Genomic DNA, 17,843 nt, shown 5'->3' on the forward strand with positions numbered 1-17,843 from the left:
CTCAGGCTCTCCGTTTTCCTTCTTCTTTTCCTCTCTATTTTCTATGGCGTCAACCACCCCCCCTCGCCCGCCAGCCCTCGGATCTCTCATCGATGATGGTGCACTCGAGCTCGTCTCCGTCCTTGGCTACGGAGGTTACGGTATCGTCTATCGCGCCGTCGAGACCACCTCCACTTCCGCGGAGCCACGATCCTACGCGGTCAAGTGCCTCTTCCATTCACAGATGCGCCACTCTTCCCGCCAACGCCGTCTACATCTCCAGGAGATTACCCTGCACCAACTCGCATCCGCTCACCCAAACGTCGTAACTCTCCACCGCGTTATTGACGATGGAGCCTACATATTCCTCGTTATGGACTACTGCCCCAGTGGCGACCTCTTCTCGCAGATTCTCCACAAACGGCGATATCTCGGTCACGACGGTCTTATCAAACACGTTTTCCTCCAGCTTCTCGATGCGGTCGAATATTGTCATTCGCTGGGCATCTTTCACCGAGATTTGAAGCCAGAGAACGTCCTCTGCTTCAACGGCGGCCTTCGACTTGCCATAACCGACTTTGGGCTCGCCACAACTGACCGCGTCAGCGACGAGTTTCGGACGGGCAGCGTTTACCACATGAGTCCTGGTACGTCATTTCCAGCGCAGCTTGACATGCATTTGACAGCCAGCCACTAACTGATTCGCAATTGACTTCAATTATAGAATGTCAAGGCGGGGTCTTCGCGCCCACTGGGACGTACTCACCACCGTCAAATGACATTTGGTCCCTCGGTATCATTCTCCTCAACCTCAGTCAGTCTTCGTTTTCCTTTCTTCCTCAGTGACAGCGGCTAACCACGCGGCTCATTTTGCATTTCGGTTGACTTCAATAGTCACAGGTATGCTCACCCTCGTCTCTCCTCATCCCATTACTCCGAGTAACAAAATTCCCTTCATGTAAAGGTCGCAATCCATGGAAGTCTGCATGCCCTTCAGACCCAACGTTCCACGCCTATCTCCAAGACCCATTACACTTCCTTCCCAGTGTCCTCCCTATCTCCTCCGAAGTCAACGATGTTCTCGTCCGCACCCTCGACGTCAACCATCGCAATCGCATCTCCATCGCAGAGCTCCGTCGCTCTATCAAGGGCATCAATTCCTTCTACTCAGAAGACGTCGTCTTTGAGAACTCCATGGCTCGTTGCGCTTGGGAGATCGGCATTGACATCACCAACGGCACGAACCCTGAAGACGGACCCAACTTCAGCATGCCCGTCCCTCCACCGGAGGAACCTAAGTCTGCTTGGAGCGTCGATACGGAGCCGGAGATGGTCTTCGCGGCGCAGGAGGAGCTCGACGATGCGTTGTCGGATAAATCGTGGACATTGCAAGACTCGAGGGAGACTTGGGGCGCCAGGGGCGACGAGGAGCTGAGGTCGAGGTCGCCATCGCCGGCTCCTTCGACACCATTCCAACAGGCCTTCGACGCTCGGAATAACCGAAGAGCCACTCCGTCGTCGTCATACTCGATGTACTCGCCGGCGCTCTCTGAACCATATATGTCTACGGATCCCGCTTTTACGGATGCATCTGTGAACTACTCGAGTAGGATCGTTGTTCGTGAGGTTGACAGCACCGCTTACGACGGTAGCGTCATCATGCGTTCGACAGACTCTGGGACGATGCACACGGCACTGGAGAGTATCGGCACGACGGGCGGGTCTTCTTATATCGTTCCTTCCGCTGTTCCACCTTCGAAGCCGATACACCCTCCCTCTTCACCCATCGACGTCGGTATGAGCGATGACGATCAGGACCAGGATGCAGACGAAATCAACCAAACCATGAGCTGGACGCAAGCTTCGTATAGTCAGCCTTCTGCGCCTACTTCTCGAGACCTTTCCCCCCTTCAGACCGGCACTACTTCTACAGCCGTCGGCCACGACTCTTCTCACCATCACCGCTACTCGCCGATGGACACCTCTCCTGGCACTCAATGGCGAGACTCGTACTCCTCGCCGGCCGCTCTTCCGAAGTCCCAGCCTCCCACTTCATCCAACAAGCCTCCTATCTTCTTTCCTGTCGTCACGCAGATGTCGTCACCCGTCGAACGATCCTCGAAACCTTTCATTCCTGACGATTCCATATTGAGGCGACCACCGAAACCGAGGGCCTCGTCATTCTTCAACCCTATCCGGCTTGCGTTTCCGCGCGCCGTCTCTCCACCTCCTCCCATTCCCTTCCTTCCGAGGAGGGATACTCGGAGAGGTCTCATCCACGACGCACCCATCCATACTCCAATTCCGCAGTCTGCGCCGCCACACTCCGCATATCGGAGTTTCCTGCCGCCGACCAGGCCTCAGGATGAGCACAAGCACACGGCGGGCCCGGGGTTCGGAGGTCATGTTCAGACGATCCACCACAAGCACATGCAGACGCCTATCCAGGCGAAGGTGAACATGCACGGGCACGGACAAGGCAGCGGGAGAAGGAGGCGAAGACAGCCATTGAGGAGCGCCAGGGACTGGCTGTTCTCGGGTAGGTTATTTGGGGCTGGCGCGATCTGACTTGGAGCGATGGCAGGCTCGACGAAGAGGTGAGGCCGAAGCGGCGGATATTTTTGTTATATATTTATCAACTTCGACCGCATCACGAACAATAGTTTGTTTTATTCTTGTATATACCAGAGTCGTCGGGGTTTCCTTTCCTTCTCTGTTGTTCTTTCCTCTCTCCCTTGCTTTGCAGCATAGCATACACACTCATTTACATCAGTTTAGTTCTTGCATTCTATCGCATTTCGTTCACTCCCAAGCACCAAGCACCTCATTTCTTTATTAACTTTTCTCTTGCTATCGATCCTACCCTGATACACATTGCGCAGGGCTTCCGATCATCTTCTCTTTCACTCCCCCCATCACACATCCCTTTGCCTTGCTTCACATGCCCCAAACTTGCTTGTATGATAACGTGTTTCTTCTTGCTTCGATCGCCATATCTCATCTCCTTACCTCCCATTGCATGCATGTCTCTGACTGTACTCATCATCACTACGTAGAGTTATCTTATATCGGTCCCCGAACCAACAGTGTCACGACTTACTTTACTTATGTTAGTGCCAGGTGTACTAGTTCTTTATCGTCGACTTGACTTTCGACGCTTCATTTAGTGTAACCTTTGTAATCGAAGATACACTTTGACATTCTTATCCTCGAGGCCACAATGCGCCGACCTGTTTCGGATGGACGAAGTCCATTCGCATACCCACGACCTTGAGCTAAGGCTTCATTTAGCTTCGCAGGGAGGGTTCGGCTCCGGCTTCCTCTCCCCATGCACGCATCACCTCGCGCCAATGTCGCTCGGGTAAGCCTGGTAGAAGCGACGAGTTCTCGCGAAAGTAATCCGAGGACAGAATGCCCTCCTTTCCATGGGAAAGAACAGTCGCATCTTCTTGAATTCTGTGCCACACTCGTGCCACACCGTTCCCAATTCGGGTGGCGCACGTTCTTCCGGCATTGCCCGTTTTGTGTCGCTCTTTCCACTTGCCTCCACAAAAACGTTCTAGCTCGAACCTTCAAGGAAAACGCCGCACCATGACCACTCCCGAGTTAACTCTGGGAAAGGGTAGATTGCCCGTCCTCGCTTTCCTCGGTCCGGAAGGAACATACTCGCACCAGGTATGTCTCAAGTTCTCAATTGCACCGAGTAAGTATGTCTGTCCTCTGGTGTTTCTGTTTCATAACGGACTCGAGAACAAGAGCTCTCGATCTGGAATCTGCGGAGATTGGCGGAGCGGAGAACTTTAAAACTTTAATCAAGCTATCGAAATGGAGACTGACTTGAATCTCATCTTCTACATACTTCCGTTCATTGTAGGTTGCCCATGCTAATTTCGCGGCTTCGGTGGAGTATAGCCCGAGGGCAGGCATAGCTGGTTAGTGTGGTTCAGCAAAATTCAACTCACCGTCACAAATTAGAACTGCTCGGGGATTCAATATGTTTTCTTATTTTTGTTTCGATGGGCAAGACGTCTATCATAGCGTCGGCGAAACGATTCCTCTCGGACTGCTCCCGCAGGAAAATACTATCTACGGGGCGGTAACGGAGACCTATGATATCCTGCGTTCCCTAGATCTTGGTAAGACGAAATGGATACGCGGGGCTGTGGTTCTTCCTGTAAGCCATTGTCTCCTTGCGAGAAAGGGGCAGAAGTTATCAGGGATCAAGAGAGTGTTGAGCCACGAACAGGTAAGCCCCTATAGAAGGCGAGGAGGCCTTCCTCCGTATCGGGTACCATCAGATGTTTGACCGATTGTGTGTCACAAAATATTCTTCTGAAGGCTCTAGGTCAGTGTGGCAAGTTTCTCTCGACGCATCTACCCGACGCGAAGTTGGTGAAAGTGTCCTCGACGGCCCTCGCGGCTCAAAATCTTAGCCTATCACTGGATGCCGGTCCATCCAGTCTTGACTCAAAGGTGAATACCATGGAGTGTGCTGTCATAGCCTCCAAGTTCTGCGAGACAATTTTCGATGAACTGGAAGTATTGCACGAAGGGATACAGAACGAAGAAGGTACGACATTCCCTGCCCATCATATCGCAGATTCTTCTACTTCAAGAGACAACAACTAACGATCTCTTCGTTCAATAGACAACTTTACGCGGTTCTACGTGCTCGCGAACCATCCCACTTCCCCCGTACCTTTGATCTCAAACCCAAATCACGAAGACTCGCAAGGAAGTGGACAAGCACTCGTACGCATCACCGTTGGACCGATAGTGCACTCGCCAACAGCAGAGTCGACAACATCGCCGTCCATCTTAGAATGCTTAGCTATGCTACCGCACGCTGTCTCCCGCGTAGATCGGCGACCGTCCATACAACCTATTCCCTTCCAAGACGTATATTTCGTAGAACTATTAGAGCGGTTCGACAACTTGAATATAAATGATGGAGATGGTAGTGACGGTCTTGAGAGGGAGGGCGAGTCGCGATGGGCAAAGGGAGTCCAAGATGGTGTGCGTCGAGTAAACGACGGAGGCGGGTGTGCGCAGATTTTAGGGATCTGGTAGTTTCCCAACCAAGATGAATATATATAGCTAAACAAATTACCCTTGATACAACCGTTCAATCGAGAGAGAAAAACGATAGTAGGCGTCCACTAATCAAGACCGTCGCGCCATCTGAACCGTCACTTCAGCAACCCGTTTCTTCCTCCCCGTACTCTTCTTCCTGGGTGTAGCACTCGTCCCAGCAGCACCCGCACTCGTACTCTCATTTCCCGAAGCCTTCGCCGATCTCCTCGTCGACCTCGCCTTGGTCGGTGACGCGCCCGCCTCACTTCCGCTATCGTCTCCTTTCACACTCCCCGCTGCACTCAACCTGGAGCTCCTCCTCGTCGGCCTCATCAGTATCACACTCTCATTCTCCTCATCCTCATCATGCCTAGTCTTAGCAGAGCGTGAGAGACGGGTGGATGCTTTTTTCCCCGGTGTGGTGGCGACGGCTCTGCTGGAGGATCTAGACTTCTTCAATGGCGGGGGTAAAGGGGCGACCTCGTCTTCCTGCTCTGACTCGTCATCGTCCTCCAAGCCTACAGAAAACCCACCAGGGATCTTGCGTCTGGCTCCACGAGCATGGGCACTCCTCGAGGTCGTAACCTTCGTAGGTGACTTAGCAGCCACGGCGGGAGCAGATTCCTCCAAGATCGGGGCCGGCGGAGGCTGCAAGACCGGTGAAGTCGGACTGTTCGTGTCCTCGTGAAAGGCTCCAGGAATAAGCTTATCGACGCTCGGGAGTGATCTCTTCGGAAGAGCCCTCCTCGTCCGCGGCGGGCCCTGTGCGGTCTGTGACTGGCGTCTAGAGCCCGAGGCGGAAGCTGAGACTCGTACGGGTTTGGGTGAGGGAGGTGCGACGAAGACGGAGTGCTCGAATTGAGGGACATCATCATCCTCTGTTATCGAATGAACCTTCTGCATTTGTTGCGAGCTATTCGGTTCCGTGGTGGCCCCATCATGGTGGTCATTGTCGACCGTGTCTCCACCATCCGATTTACCGTCTGCACCCGCACCCGCACCTTTATCCCCGCCATCCATGTCTACATCCTCGTTTCTAATCGACTGCCGCCTCGATTCTCTACCTTCCTCCTTCCCGTTCGTCGCACCAGTCCCAGACCCTGAAGGCGAAGTCCTGTCTGCATCAGCGGAAGTCGAAATGTTAGCAGGATTTGTAGCGGTCGTCGATCCTGTTGTTTGAGCGACGTCGGGAGCGGAAGGTGCAGGCGGGGTGTAGAACGCATTCTTGACTTGGTTGGCAGGTACCGCCTTCGGGCCAAACAACGACGAAGGTGCGGCCGCGACGCCCGAGCCCAGACCCGCCGACTTCCTTCTCCCTCCCCCGCCAGCAGTGGTCTGTGCGCGCGAGGCACCGACACTAGCACCGGTAGACCTTGGCGACGGTGAGGCTGGGTTGGGGCCTGAAGACAAGGGCAAGGGCGAGGGATTCAGCTGTGTCTGCGATCGATTTTGCGGAGTCTGGGTTTGGGAGCCTGGGGGGGTGAATAGGAGCCCGGGCGTGCCGGGCGTGTTGGCGAGATTCGACCCAAGCGAATGACGCGCACGTCCGAGGATGAACGATTTCGATGCAGAGCTGGTCCCAGCAGACTGGGGCGAGAAATACTGTGGGGCAGCTTTCTTCTTCGGCGTCGTGTATGGTGAGGAGGCCTTGTTCGGACTGCTGGTGGTGTTCGCCACGCCATTGACGCCGCTGACTTTCTGCAGCGTGAGCTGAGTGAGTCTCAGGGCATTCACCTTTCTCTGCATCTGCTGCGCCATATTCATTCCCTGACTCTTCTTCATCATCTCCTTGACATGCTCTTCAATTTCCTCCTTCTCGATCCCACCGAGCACGCTCCAAATCTCGCTGATCATCTGCTTTCTCTCATCGACCACCGCCCTCGCCGCATCCTCGTCGTTCTTGGAATGTGAGTGTCCAGACGTAGGGGGAGGGACGATGTTGAACTGTGCGTCGAGGTCGATGGCTTTAGCAAAGAGCCCTGCGTGGATATATCGTGTGCAAAGGAGAGTTTGTAGGATCGCGGTGCCACGATAGGAGAGGTCTGGTCTGACATTCATTGGGTCGTCTGCTAGGGCGGGAGGGAAAGGTACTTCGAAGGCGATATCTTTGATTAAGGAGTGCTCGTACGGAGTAAATGGCAGGGCTAGAAGGTGTGAAAGGGGTTTGGGCCGCGGAGCCGCTGTGTAATGAACATAACAGGCCATGTCAGCCATTTAATGATCCAAAGTCCACGAAAGAAAGTGTAAACGGCGCCTACGTTCAAGACACCACCAGATTATCCTTCTCAATAATCTCGATCTCATGCTCGGAAAGTCTTGTCCACGAGTTTCTTCTGGGAAGGTTCGTTGATAATTCCAAGCATCGGCGATATTAGATTCTGCCAGAGCGATCGTGTATCGCTCGATATCATCAGGCTCGGTGAGGAGCGGTTTTGAGGTTCGGACATATCTCAAAATGAGAGGATATGGCGAGGGATCGAGCGAGAGGGCTTGCAGAATTTTAGAGGTATAGTCTCGATTGAGACGGACATCGGACAGGATTGAGACCGCTTTCTGATGGATGGAAAAAGAGTCAGTGTCCTATCACATTTTACGATAGTGAGAGAAGGTGATAAACCGAGTGTCAGAGGAGACAACGCCTTCATCGTGACTGTGGCCACTTGGCCAATACATGTTATCCACGGTCAAGAAACAGAAATGCTCGAAAAGAGCACCCCGACAGTATGTGAATGACCTCAACCTGCATGAGCATCTATCGACGAGATGAATGGTTGTGGGACTCGTCAAATGCAGAGGAGGGCGACCATGTATCCAATATCGGATTGGAGTGCTCTATGGTGTCGATTACTCCAATGCATGAAGGAAAGGTGAGGTGTCGCGAGTGAAACAGTGAGGAAGTGAAGTCTCAATGAAAGGTTATGCACGATGTTTACAGTCATCTGGACCACGGCTGCAATTCTAATACCCAGACGACTAGACATTCGCGCACCAGTGGCTGCTTCTAGTCCTTGGAGTATCGTGCACGTACGTCGTGCATACTATGCACTGGTCGAGGAATGCACAAAATCGAGGACACCACACCGTGACACTGAATGATCGCGGACATGAACGAGCCTCTGCGGCTTGAAATCGCCAGATTCTCTCGAGCCCAGCGAGTCGTACAGTCTGGGCTCAAATGACACCATGAATTCACCCCCTATGATGGAAATGACGCGCACGGTTAGACGCAGCATAACAGCTGGCGAACAAGGAGTAGGCTTCGCGCATGCGTCGCCAATGACGAGCCAGACTCCTATCACGCAAGACCACGACGCAAACGTCAAATTAAAGTAAAGACACGCACCTGTACTTCAACTCCAGCATCCAGATGCCAATAAGCATCCGAAAGCGCCGAAAACTGCGGCGGAATGCATCGTTCTTCCCTAAATACCTTCTCCCTCCCATCCCTATGCCACTTCAGCAAACTATAAACCAGACAATCTCTCTTCAACGAATCGAACTTCAGGCCATCAATCTTCTTCAACAGTTCGCGTAAAGTGTCCTGGTTAGAGGGAGGAAAGTAGTCCGCGGGGTCGTGTAGGCCGCCGGCGTGGAGAACGACATCGAAGAGGAGACGGTCCGCCATTCGTGCGCGTCTTGTTGCGATCGTTTCTATTGTTTTGGATGGGAATGCGAAGGTCGAGGGGTCGAGGTCGAAGTAGGAGAGATAGGCGTTGACTTGGGAATGGGGCTCGGCGGAGCCCTCGGCCTCTGGGAGCGGATAATCTGTGTCCTGTCATTTTCTCTTAGCTTTCAGTTGAATTATGGAACAAAAACAAAGTAAAATACCATCTCCATGGTTCAAAGCGCGACAAATGGACCAAGTCGTGGTGCGCTGGAAAAGAATGCTCGTCGTTGGTGGACGCGACTGGATGAGGCAAATCCGAACAAGACGCGCGGAGTCCGGACTCCGGACTCCGGAGGCAGCGCTTGCACGTGACTTGCAAACACGAGGCTTCCCTTGTTGTGCCACCGTGCCACAGTGGACTCGAAGGACACAAATTCATCATTTACCACGAAAAAATTCCGATAACTACGATAGATACCCTAGTAGAAAGCAGAGCGAGACCAAACCACGGTTTGATCCCCTCAGTATTCATTGCCCCACATTCACAGAACCCGAGATTCCATATCCTCAAGAAATTTATTATTCGAACAACAGACCGTTCCACTAGTGGTACATCAATCTCCTCAATCCATGGACTCGATTCATGTAGAAAGTACATCTGGATCGAGTCCATTATCCTACTTTACTTTGCCGTGGGTTGTTGAGCGGCTGACCTCTGCGCCAGACGATCTACAATAGGCGCATCAGCGGCGTTCGCCGCCGGTATCTCTAACTTGTTGCTAGCTTCCTTCTTCATCGACCTCGTCTCGCCTTTGAAACCGAGGTAGTATATCCGAGAAGAATCTCCACCCGGAGAGTCGCTCTGTATTTAGACACACACCTCAGTTTGAGTGGTAGACGATGAGCGGCTAGAGACGTACGAAGAACAACGAAAGCGTGTTGATGCTGGAAAATGACGCTACTCGTAATGGGTATTCGGACACTCCAGCTTCACCTTCCAAGAGACTAATGTTCAATGCGGGCTTCATATCTTCAGCCGCAGAGAAATCGACGATGTGAGGATGGTTCGCGTATATACGCAGGTGTCGCGGTGCGACCTCTCCTCGACCTATAGAAACCGTCATATGTCATCCCGCACGATCCAAAAGAAAGTCAGCAGTAGGTCAAACGGTGCAGAAGAAGGAAACGTACCCAGTTTGAGAAGAAGAGATTTGACGCGTACATTCTCGGAGAATGGTATGTGTATAATCAGCTATTCCATCCAGATAACCCCGTATTAGTTTGCACATCCAGACTTGAAGTATGTGCAAGCATAGCAGACCTGATCATCCACATTCGAGTCTGCCCATTTATCCGTGCTCTCTCGCTCATTCCAAGGTTTGATCGTTTCCTTCGCGTCTTCCGGTACAGTCAAGTTAAGGCCATGTACGCTTCCTCCAAGGACCACACAGTCAGCCTTGTAATTCCTCTACGGCTCAGATACCAAGGAAAAGTAACACTGAATGTCCGAGGTATATAGGAATCAGCGCTCACTTGTCTCGGTCGATCACAGTATACAGGTTATCGGTGTTGCTCCCCAGAAGTTGAGCAGAGTTCGAGATCTCCTCTGCCGTACCATCAGGCATAAGACCAGACATAGTGTAGATTCAAGTATATCCGCAAGAAAACCCGTCTTGTCCCAGTCGAGCCAGTCAGGTAAGCTAGATGAAGGTCAAGAGAAAGTAGTTATCATCTTACTCGCCACTCTCTGGAGAGACGCGTCTTCATGTGGCGTTGATGGGGGCGGACCGGTCTATCCGCCAGAGCCAGATTTTGCTGAATTTGCAATTTCGCCAACATTTCGACTTGTGGACGCGACTTTGACCGAACATCGTCTCTGCCTGTTCGACCATCCACAGCTAGCTCTCCTAGTCGCGAGGACCGCAGCGGAAAAGCTTTTTCGAAGACGAGTACTACCGTGTCGTCGTTTCACTAGGGTCTTTTGCTAGTCGAGTAACAGCATGCATCGTCTACCGCGACTCGTGGCGAGCGCATCTCGAACCCAGCTTCGTCCTCGTCTGACCACGGTCATCCAACACCCATGTCGCGCTCTCCTCTCGCACCAGTTCTCTACTTCATCTCCACGTCGTGACGATGATAACGAGGATATTCCCGGTCTTCAGTCCAACGCATGGCTCCAACTCCCTCCGGAGGCGCGTGCTCAAATCTTGAAGGACGCGGAGGCATTGGAGGAGTACCAGGGCCTAGAGGAAGACGAGGACGAAGATGGTCTACGGAGTATGGACGACGGACAGTGGGAGCATCAACCAGATAACGTGGAATACCCACCTGGACTCGAACGCACGGGTCGTTTCCACTACCAACTTCCTTTCCCCGACCTTTCTGAACCCGACCCCATCTACGACCTGAAAGAACAGCACGAATACCCACCCACTCCAGGAAACCCCTTCCACAACCGTATCGTCATCCGTAACGACCCCTCCATGTTCGCTGAGGCCGAACGTCTCAGACCTGACGAGTGGGACGAAGGTATGGATGAGGACGAGAAGAGGGAAGAAATCAGGAGGAGGGAGGCCGAGGCGGCTGCGATAGCTGAGGGAAAGGATCCTCGCAAAGGCCGGGCTAAGGACAAGAATGCTCGTGAGGAGGACGACGAAGCGGAAGAAGAAGAGTCCAACCCCAGACGGTTCCTTCCCCTCAACGGCCAAGACCGCGCGAGGCTGCACCTCTACCCTCTCATCCGCCGCCGCGTCGTCCAACAGACCGGTCTCGGAAAAATGCCACGCATAGCCATCCTCGTCGTCGTCGGTAACGCGAACGGACTCGTCGGTATGGGCGAGGGCAAGCATATCAACTTCCCGCAGGCGATGAACAGGGCGTACTGTGAGGCGATACGCAATATGGATTATGTCGAGAGGTTCGAGGATAGGACTATATGGACCGAGATGGAGTCGAAGCTCGGTTCCACCAAAATTATCCTGAGGCCGCGGCCGATCGGGTTCGGTTTGCATTGCAACCCGTATATTCACCAGATCGCGAAGGCGGCGGGGATTAAGGATATTTCGGCGAAGGTCTGGGGGAGTAGGAATCCGATCAATGTGATCAAGTTGATGTTTAGGATGTTGCAGGCGGGGAATGCACCGGTGGCAATGGGGAATGGAGTTGGTGGAGGTGCGAGGAAGTTGGACAAGGGCACTGGTGTGAGGGGAAAGAAGGAGGTGGAGAGGGAAAGGGGAAGGAGGTTGTTTGATTTGCGGACGTACTGATCGTGCATGGTGCTGTTCTAATGAAGTTTCCGCTACATTCTATCTTACATCCCTCTTCACTCATTTGAAGATACTGCGCTTCTCGGCCCTTAGCTCTTGATCTTTCTTTGCGCATATGTTTTGGGATCAAGCTTACGAAGTACAGGTAAACAAGACCGTATCCCTCATCGGTAATTCTCCTTGTCCAGTTAAACATCGAAAGTTGCCCGCGTGGCGCAAGAAAGTTCGGGTGCCACAGATCACACATAGGATGGTCTGTGGCCTAAGCCGGTCATTGACTTTCCTTACGGAATCAGATTTTGCCAGACAATGTACAACAGACCAAAGGTACACCAACGGCCAACCCAACGAAGACATGTCTTTTGGAGTTTGGACACTGGCGGCTCCGTCATTTCCAAGCCACCCGCTTCAAACCTCGCTTCCTCGACGCGGCCTGTCCTCCGAAGACACTACCGGGCCCAAAATCAGGCTGTCCCCCAAGCGAGCCAAATATATCGCCCACATAATTCATTGCCTTCACCCCCTCCTCAAACCTTTCCGCCCAACCCTCAATAATCCCTTCCACCACCTTCACGCCTGCGATGTATAAATTGACGAGCGACGGCTCGAACGCAGCAGACGGCCCAAATAAATGGTCCACCGCACTCTGCCCGGCGTACGGACGGTCAAAGTTGGACCCAGACCTCATGATAATGATACGAGAGAAATCGACGAGTCCGCCGATAGAGGCGCGCAGAAGCGCTTCGAGCGTCGCGTTGTCCTCTTGTTGCGTGGTGCAATATACTCCGGTCCCATTCGTGAACAACTTCGTCGTGTTCTCGAAAGTCTCACCGAGCAGATCTCCGCTGAAATATACGTCCGAAGTTGATGTGTCGCATGCGATGATGGAGGGTCCGGCTGGATTGGCTCCGGGAGCGAAGGACGGGGTGGTGGCGTAGAGTGCGCGGGTCTCTTGAGCCGTGGTCGAATCGTTCAGAGTAACATTACTGGTGAACCCAAGGGCCACTTGGCGGAGTGCATCATTGACCTCGAACACCTCTGTGCCGTAGATGCTCAGCGGGTACTGATCCGGCGCAAATGATCCTTGGGGTATATACCCCGTCGAAAAATTATCTGGTTTCTCACGGGCGTCGATTTCATACTGCAGAGCGACCTGAATCGCATAACGAGCGAATGTGACGGAGCCGACTGTAGCGACTTTTGGGTTGACGCCGGCGATGCCGGCGATGAGAAAGTACGTTTTCGTGAGGTCGAAGAGGGGCGAGTGAGCGAGTGCGGAGATGGTGGATGCAGCGTTGATTTCGGCTTCGCCGGTGACGAGCTGGCAGATGGTTCCTTCCGAGGTACAGTGGGCAGAGGGAAAGAGCGGGGAGAAGCCGGGGACGGTGATGTTTTGGGCGAGGATGTTGAATTCGGGGATGCTTTGCCAGACTTCACCCTCGGGGGCGAACTAGGTTTGAGGTAGCGTTGGGATCAACAGAGCATATCGTGAAATCATGATTCGCTCACCATGCTTATGATGAAGACCTTGGGTGATATCTTGAGAGTAGAAACATCAGCTCTCGGGACTTCGATGGGTGCTCCGTTGGGTGGTGCGGCATTGCATCTGAAGGCGGCCAAGAGAGCGATACCAAGAGCCACCGGTGCGGACTTCATGACGTTCCACATCCTGTCTGCAGCTATTTGAGTCAATCATGGTAATTTCGAGAACGCGTATTGCTCAACGTACTAATACGAATGACAGGCTCGGGATGACTTAGAGTGCTCAGTAACGGAGGGTGTCGTGAGACGCCTTGGTCCGCAGGGAAGTCCGGCCTAAAACACCTCACGAACCATGGCGGTATATAAGTGGGCGGACCAGCTCCAGTCAGGGGACCGATGCCGTTAAATAGCTATCTTTTCTTAGGCAAGATTGCAGTCATGCACAGGAGAAAAGCGCGTATCTATGCCAGTCGGAGCAACGTGCGAGTTGAAGAGAAGCGACGAAGATACCAGGATCAGATGGGTTCCGTTCATGCCAGCACACGTCCATAATTTTCGGCGAACTATGCGTTGCTTTCCGAAAGAGAGAAAAGGCAAGGGAGGCGATACTTCACAAGCCGCGGCCGTCTCGATCTAAGCAGCAAAGAGACTAGGGGAGTGACACTATGATGAAGTCAGTGGCCGAAATTTGCCACCATTCCATCGCCGATAGAGGGACCTTGGAGACTTCCAAGCTGCATGACTTATTGATGGATTATGTACGTTTTCTGTGCTGCCGACAGAGCTCGGGGAGTTTTTGTATGGCAAGAAAGAGTATTATGTGGGGCGAGGATGAAGTGAGAAATTAATTGATTTTGGAGGCGATTATGCAATCAGATAAGATAAGATGGCACGGCCGACTCGGCTGATTATTGACTCCTGTATTTCATCATAATACTGTTTCTGATACCTCCACCTTGTACAGGAAGACCTTTATTCCCTCGAACCCACGTCGTTCTCCCGACGAACACATCCTTGAGACTTCTTACTGTCATTGAGCTCATTTACCACGCTTTTCCTCACGAACTATGGCCACCGGGGACCAGAACAATGGCAGCGGCGGCTCGACTATCACGACCATGTTCAGCTTTCTCATCATTTTTCTCGTCATCTTTGCCGCACTCGTCATCGGAGGTATCCTTTGGCATCACATTGTTAGGAGACGAAGGATGGCGAGGGGAAGCACAGGACAAGTGTGGTTCACGTTTGACGAGGGGTGGGCGAACACGTACGCGGTGAGGAATGACTTTGGGGCCGTTCCAAAAATGTGGGAGATTGAGACGCCGGAAGGGAAGGGGATCAGAGTGAAACAATGGAAGATGGTTCAGGTGAGTCTTAGCATTCATCTTATGATGTCCGAGCATTGTGTTGACAGCAGTCTGCTACTCAGCCATTAGCGGCTGTCGTTGAGCGCTCGACAGAGCCCGCACCCAGCACTGCTTTGTCAGAAACTGTGCCTACAAAATCCGACCACCGTTCACTGTTTACTCGTATTCTACCCTCTCGCTCTCAGCCTGCTCAGGAGGAGAAAGTCCAACAAGAACCAGAGGCTCCGCCAGAATATGCACGGGCAGTTCAAGTCTCTGTGCTTGTCGCCATGCCTTCTCTCAAACATAACAATGCGGCGAGCGACAGAGCCTCACCATCCGCACCTGAACTCGCTCAGCTCGGAGAATATGCCATTGGAATGTGTCGAGCTCCTTTACCCGAAGGAACAGTCATTTGATACTTATGGCCGTGTTGTCAAGATTGTAATTCTGTGCTGTCGGTTTCACGTCCCGAGTCGTGCTATGGGTTTGTTGTATTGTCGCTTACTTTCCACTCCATATCTGTACTCATATCAATTCTTTGTGAGCAATGCTTGGACCTTGACCTAGATGTTGTACTACTGCACCTTGTCTGTTTTCCACAACCATTCACTGCTATCTTTGCTGACTTTGCTCAGAGGTCGCTCCACTTTATCTGTACTTTATGCTTACGACTTGTATCCGTTGCTGCCAGATAGTGCTCTCAGTTATCTCAACTATTCTTCGATCCCTTTCCGTCGGCTCACCGTGTAGAGCTCGATGCCGTGATGCAGCACTTGGCCCTTTGATTCATGTTCGGTATTTTTGGCATCCCGTCTTCGAAACTGAACCAGCTATTTGTCCTTCTCAGTCCAAATTCTCACCACTGTCGCTATCCGCTGTGGATAAAGTAAATCATGCGTCTCTCCATCTGTATAAGAACGTGAGTCCCTTGCCATTCACCGTTTATCCCGTGATTATTGCTTGACCTTTGAATCTCTGACTACCCCTCTACAACCTGAATAGTACTTCGAACTCGTCAGACAGCAACGTTACAATGTCTGGGGACACGAGTCGATTGCATTACTCGTCAGTCGTACACCAAAAAAATCGTGAAAACGGCCATGGTAGAGTACAGAAAATCCACTGACTACATCATCAGCATGAAACGTCCCAGTCAACAGTACACCAATCCTGACGCCGATCGCGCTCGATATGTACGATTTCTACTGTCGCTCCCCACTACACCCCCAGTCCTAACACCTTCACGGCCTTCCTTCTCATCGCCCTGCGCTCTGGTCGTCCAAGGAATCTCCAACAATCCGATCGTATACTCCCTCCCCTCCAACGCCCACTCCGACTCCTCTGATGGAGACTGGGATTGACCGCTGTTCTTTTCTCCATCACCACTCCCAGCATCTGAGGATGAGGACACAGATGAGACCACGCTCCTCCGCTTACGCGTAATGCTTCGACGCTCCGAAGGCATAGCGAGGACCACGGCGACTTGGAGACTGGCGTTCTGGCTGTCGCTTTTGGCTAGCCGTGATGACGATGCATCTGGTTCACCTTGGGAAGTCTGAGCATCACTATTGGTCGTTATTTCTGGCATGGCTCTCGACCCGTTTGAGAATGATCTGAGGTGTCCTTTGTAAAAAGGTTTCTTTGGTGAGGGAGGTGGCGATGGCGGTCGAGGTGGCGGCGTGGGATCCGTTACGATTGTGGCGGAGATGGGCTAGCAAACGCCATACGACCATACGACCGGTCAAATAAGGAAGCACACAATGTTCCTTCGACTGCGATTGTCATGGTACGCACCATCAAGCTCTGCCAACCCAAGTCTTCCCTCGCCGCAAAACTTGCCCTCTTCCCCTTCTCACTAACCTCACTAACAGGTCTCTCACCTCCACCACGATATCCGTAGCCCTTCTCGTCCCCCTCATCCCACCAAACCTCAAACAACTCCGGTTTCTTCCCCAACACAACCTTACTACCCTCTCCCCATCCTCCCCCGACCCCATTCCCGCCTCCGTCCCTCTCACCCAAAGCCAAATCCCGCCCTGTAATCCTCCGCCAAGCGCACAACGCGATTACACCAAGTGCGAAAGTTCCGATGGCGATGAATCCTATGATAAGAGGGGGAGAGGTACCCATTTTGAAGAATGGGGACTCGCCGCCTATGGAGCCGTTGCCGTCACCGAGGCCGGGAGTAGAGGTGGCGGGGATGATGGTGGAGGTAGGGGTGAAAGGAGAGCTGAGACTGCTTCCTGCTGTACCGGTGGCACTGGAAGAGGTGGAGGTGCTTGTGGGGTCGCCTAATGCCATCTTAGATAGTTGACCTCGGATCAAGCGTAAACGAGGAGTTTCGCGGTTCGATCTCTTCGTTGGTCGAACCTCAGCTGTGTCTGCGCCTCCGAGCGTGAGAAGTCCTTTACCCTCTACCTTCTGATGTCGGCCGAGGATGGATAACGTTGAGCCAAGACAGCTCTTCGACCGCAACAAGTGGAACGAAGTCCTAGGCTGGGCGGCGACGAATGGAAGGGAAGAGAAGGAGGGAAGCCGGGAAGGACAGAAGGGCGAAAAGAGAGCCACATTAGCAAACGCAGGTAATAAGACATGTATAGTCCGACCCATGAGTCCTGGGCGTACTTCCTATCTTCATCGTGTGCCCACAATTCGCTCACGCACGAGTAAAAGCACATCGGCGGCTCCCCTCCTCCCTACAGGTTCCCCACGCGGCCGTATCCTGCGCAGGATACTGCACAGGCAGCATATCCCGCCGTTACTACTCCTGCCTAAGCATGAGTACCTCGAACTTATTCTGTATCATGAAATCTCATGATCCCTGCGGACAACGGGTCCAATACCCAGAGCCCGGAATGACGGAAAAGACGAAGGGAAAATACTCTCGGGTCCACGCCACGGCTGTAAATCAACCATGAATCATCCCGAGCGCTTGACGGGATTTCCCTTTCGACCAATGAAGACACCGCTACCTTCCAAAGTTGCATTTACCGTGGATTTACCTCGTCGGGATCGTGACCGAAAATGATGCATTACCCTTGCTCGAAGGCGCCAGGCCAATAGCACGCTCAGAAAAGCCTCGGACGG

General features: G+C 52.7%; 8 protein-coding genes across 8 annotated transcripts; 4 read left to right on the top strand and 4 right to left on the bottom strand.

The window, feature by feature from the left end:
• Positions 1-43: 43 nt before the first annotated feature.
• On the top strand, positions 44-2,547 carry STEHIDRAFT_166994 (kinase-like protein; the record flags this gene model as incomplete). The annotated part of the gene is made up of 4 exons (XM_007301933.1): positions 44-626; positions 704-793; positions 874-879; positions 944-2,547. 4 exons carry the CDS (start codon positions 44-46, stop codon positions 2,545-2,547), a joined length of 2,283 nt encoding a protein of 760 aa, XP_007301995.1.
• Positions 2,548-3,570: 1,023 nt separating this feature from the next.
• Positions 3,571-5,049, top strand: STEHIDRAFT_53388 (PDT-domain-containing protein; the record flags this gene model as incomplete). The annotated part of the gene is made up of 5 exons (XM_007301499.1): positions 3,571-3,654; positions 3,854-3,911; positions 4,005-4,225; positions 4,318-4,549; positions 4,628-5,049. 5 exons carry the CDS (start codon positions 3,571-3,573, stop codon positions 5,047-5,049), a joined length of 1,017 nt encoding a protein of 338 aa, XP_007301561.1.
• A 2,217-nt stretch (positions 5,050-7,266) lies between these two features.
• STEHIDRAFT_53382 (uncharacterized protein) lies at positions 7,267-8,707 on the bottom strand (the record flags this gene model as incomplete). Its single annotated transcript, XM_007301497.1, has 2 exons — positions 7,267-7,605; positions 8,396-8,707. Coding segments are annotated over 2 exons (651 nt in total), but the record flags the coding sequence as incomplete, so codon positions are not given.
• Positions 8,708-9,341: 634 nt separating this feature from the next.
• Positions 9,342-10,040, bottom strand: STEHIDRAFT_52979 (DUF1000-domain-containing protein; the record flags this gene model as incomplete). Its single annotated transcript, XM_007301462.1, has 4 exons — positions 9,342-9,521; positions 9,580-9,767; positions 9,851-9,911; positions 9,981-10,040. Coding segments are annotated over 4 exons (489 nt in total), but the record flags the coding sequence as incomplete, so codon positions are not given.
• A 1,357-nt stretch (positions 10,041-11,397) lies between these two features.
• STEHIDRAFT_43680 (ribosomal protein S5 domain 2-like protein) lies at positions 11,398-11,898 on the top strand (the record flags this gene model as incomplete). The annotated part of the gene is made up of 1 exon (XM_007301421.1): positions 11,398-11,898. A coding segment is annotated over one exon (501 nt), but the record flags the coding sequence as incomplete, so codon positions are not given.
• Positions 11,899-12,313: 415 nt separating this feature from the next.
• STEHIDRAFT_129645 (purine nucleoside permease) lies at positions 12,314-13,437 on the bottom strand (the record flags this gene model as incomplete). The annotated part of the gene is made up of 2 exons (XM_007301934.1): positions 12,314-13,375; positions 13,435-13,437. The coding sequence occupies 2 exons, from the start codon at positions 13,435-13,437 to the stop codon at positions 12,314-12,316; spliced, it is 1,065 nt and encodes a 354-aa protein (XP_007301996.1).
• Positions 13,438-14,388: 951 nt separating this feature from the next.
• Positions 14,389-15,481, top strand: STEHIDRAFT_119843 (uncharacterized protein). The gene is made up of 2 exons (XM_007301935.1): positions 14,389-14,774; positions 14,837-15,481. Exons 1-2 carry the CDS (start codon positions 14,526-14,528, stop codon positions 15,170-15,172), a joined length of 585 nt encoding a protein of 194 aa, XP_007301997.1. The 5' UTR covers positions 14,389-14,525; the 3' UTR covers positions 15,173-15,481.
• A 341-nt stretch (positions 15,482-15,822) lies between these two features.
• Positions 15,823-17,057, bottom strand: STEHIDRAFT_154784 (uncharacterized protein; the record flags this gene model as incomplete). Its single annotated transcript, XM_007301936.1, has 3 exons — positions 15,823-15,878; positions 15,954-16,467; positions 16,551-17,057. 3 exons carry the CDS (start codon positions 17,055-17,057, stop codon positions 15,823-15,825), a joined length of 1,077 nt encoding a protein of 358 aa, XP_007301998.1.
• Between the last annotated feature and the right edge of the window lie 786 nt (positions 17,058-17,843).

The sequence above is a fragment of the Stereum hirsutum genome, assembly GCF_000264905.1.
Source record: "Stereum hirsutum FP-91666 SS1 unplaced genomic scaffold STEHIscaffold_4, whole genome shotgun sequence".
Lineage (NCBI taxonomy): Eukaryota > Fungi > Basidiomycota > Agaricomycetes > Russulales > Stereaceae > Stereum > Stereum hirsutum.

Coding starts and splice junctions, on each gene's coding strand:
- STEHIDRAFT_119843 (XM_007301935.1), top strand. CDS start 14,526: ATGTTCAGCTTTCTCATCATTTTTCTCGTCATCTTTGCCGCACTCGTC. Junction 14,775..14,836: donor AACAATGGAAGATGGTTCAG/GTGAGTCTTAGC, acceptor TCTGCTACTCAG/CCATTAGCGGCTGTCGTTGA.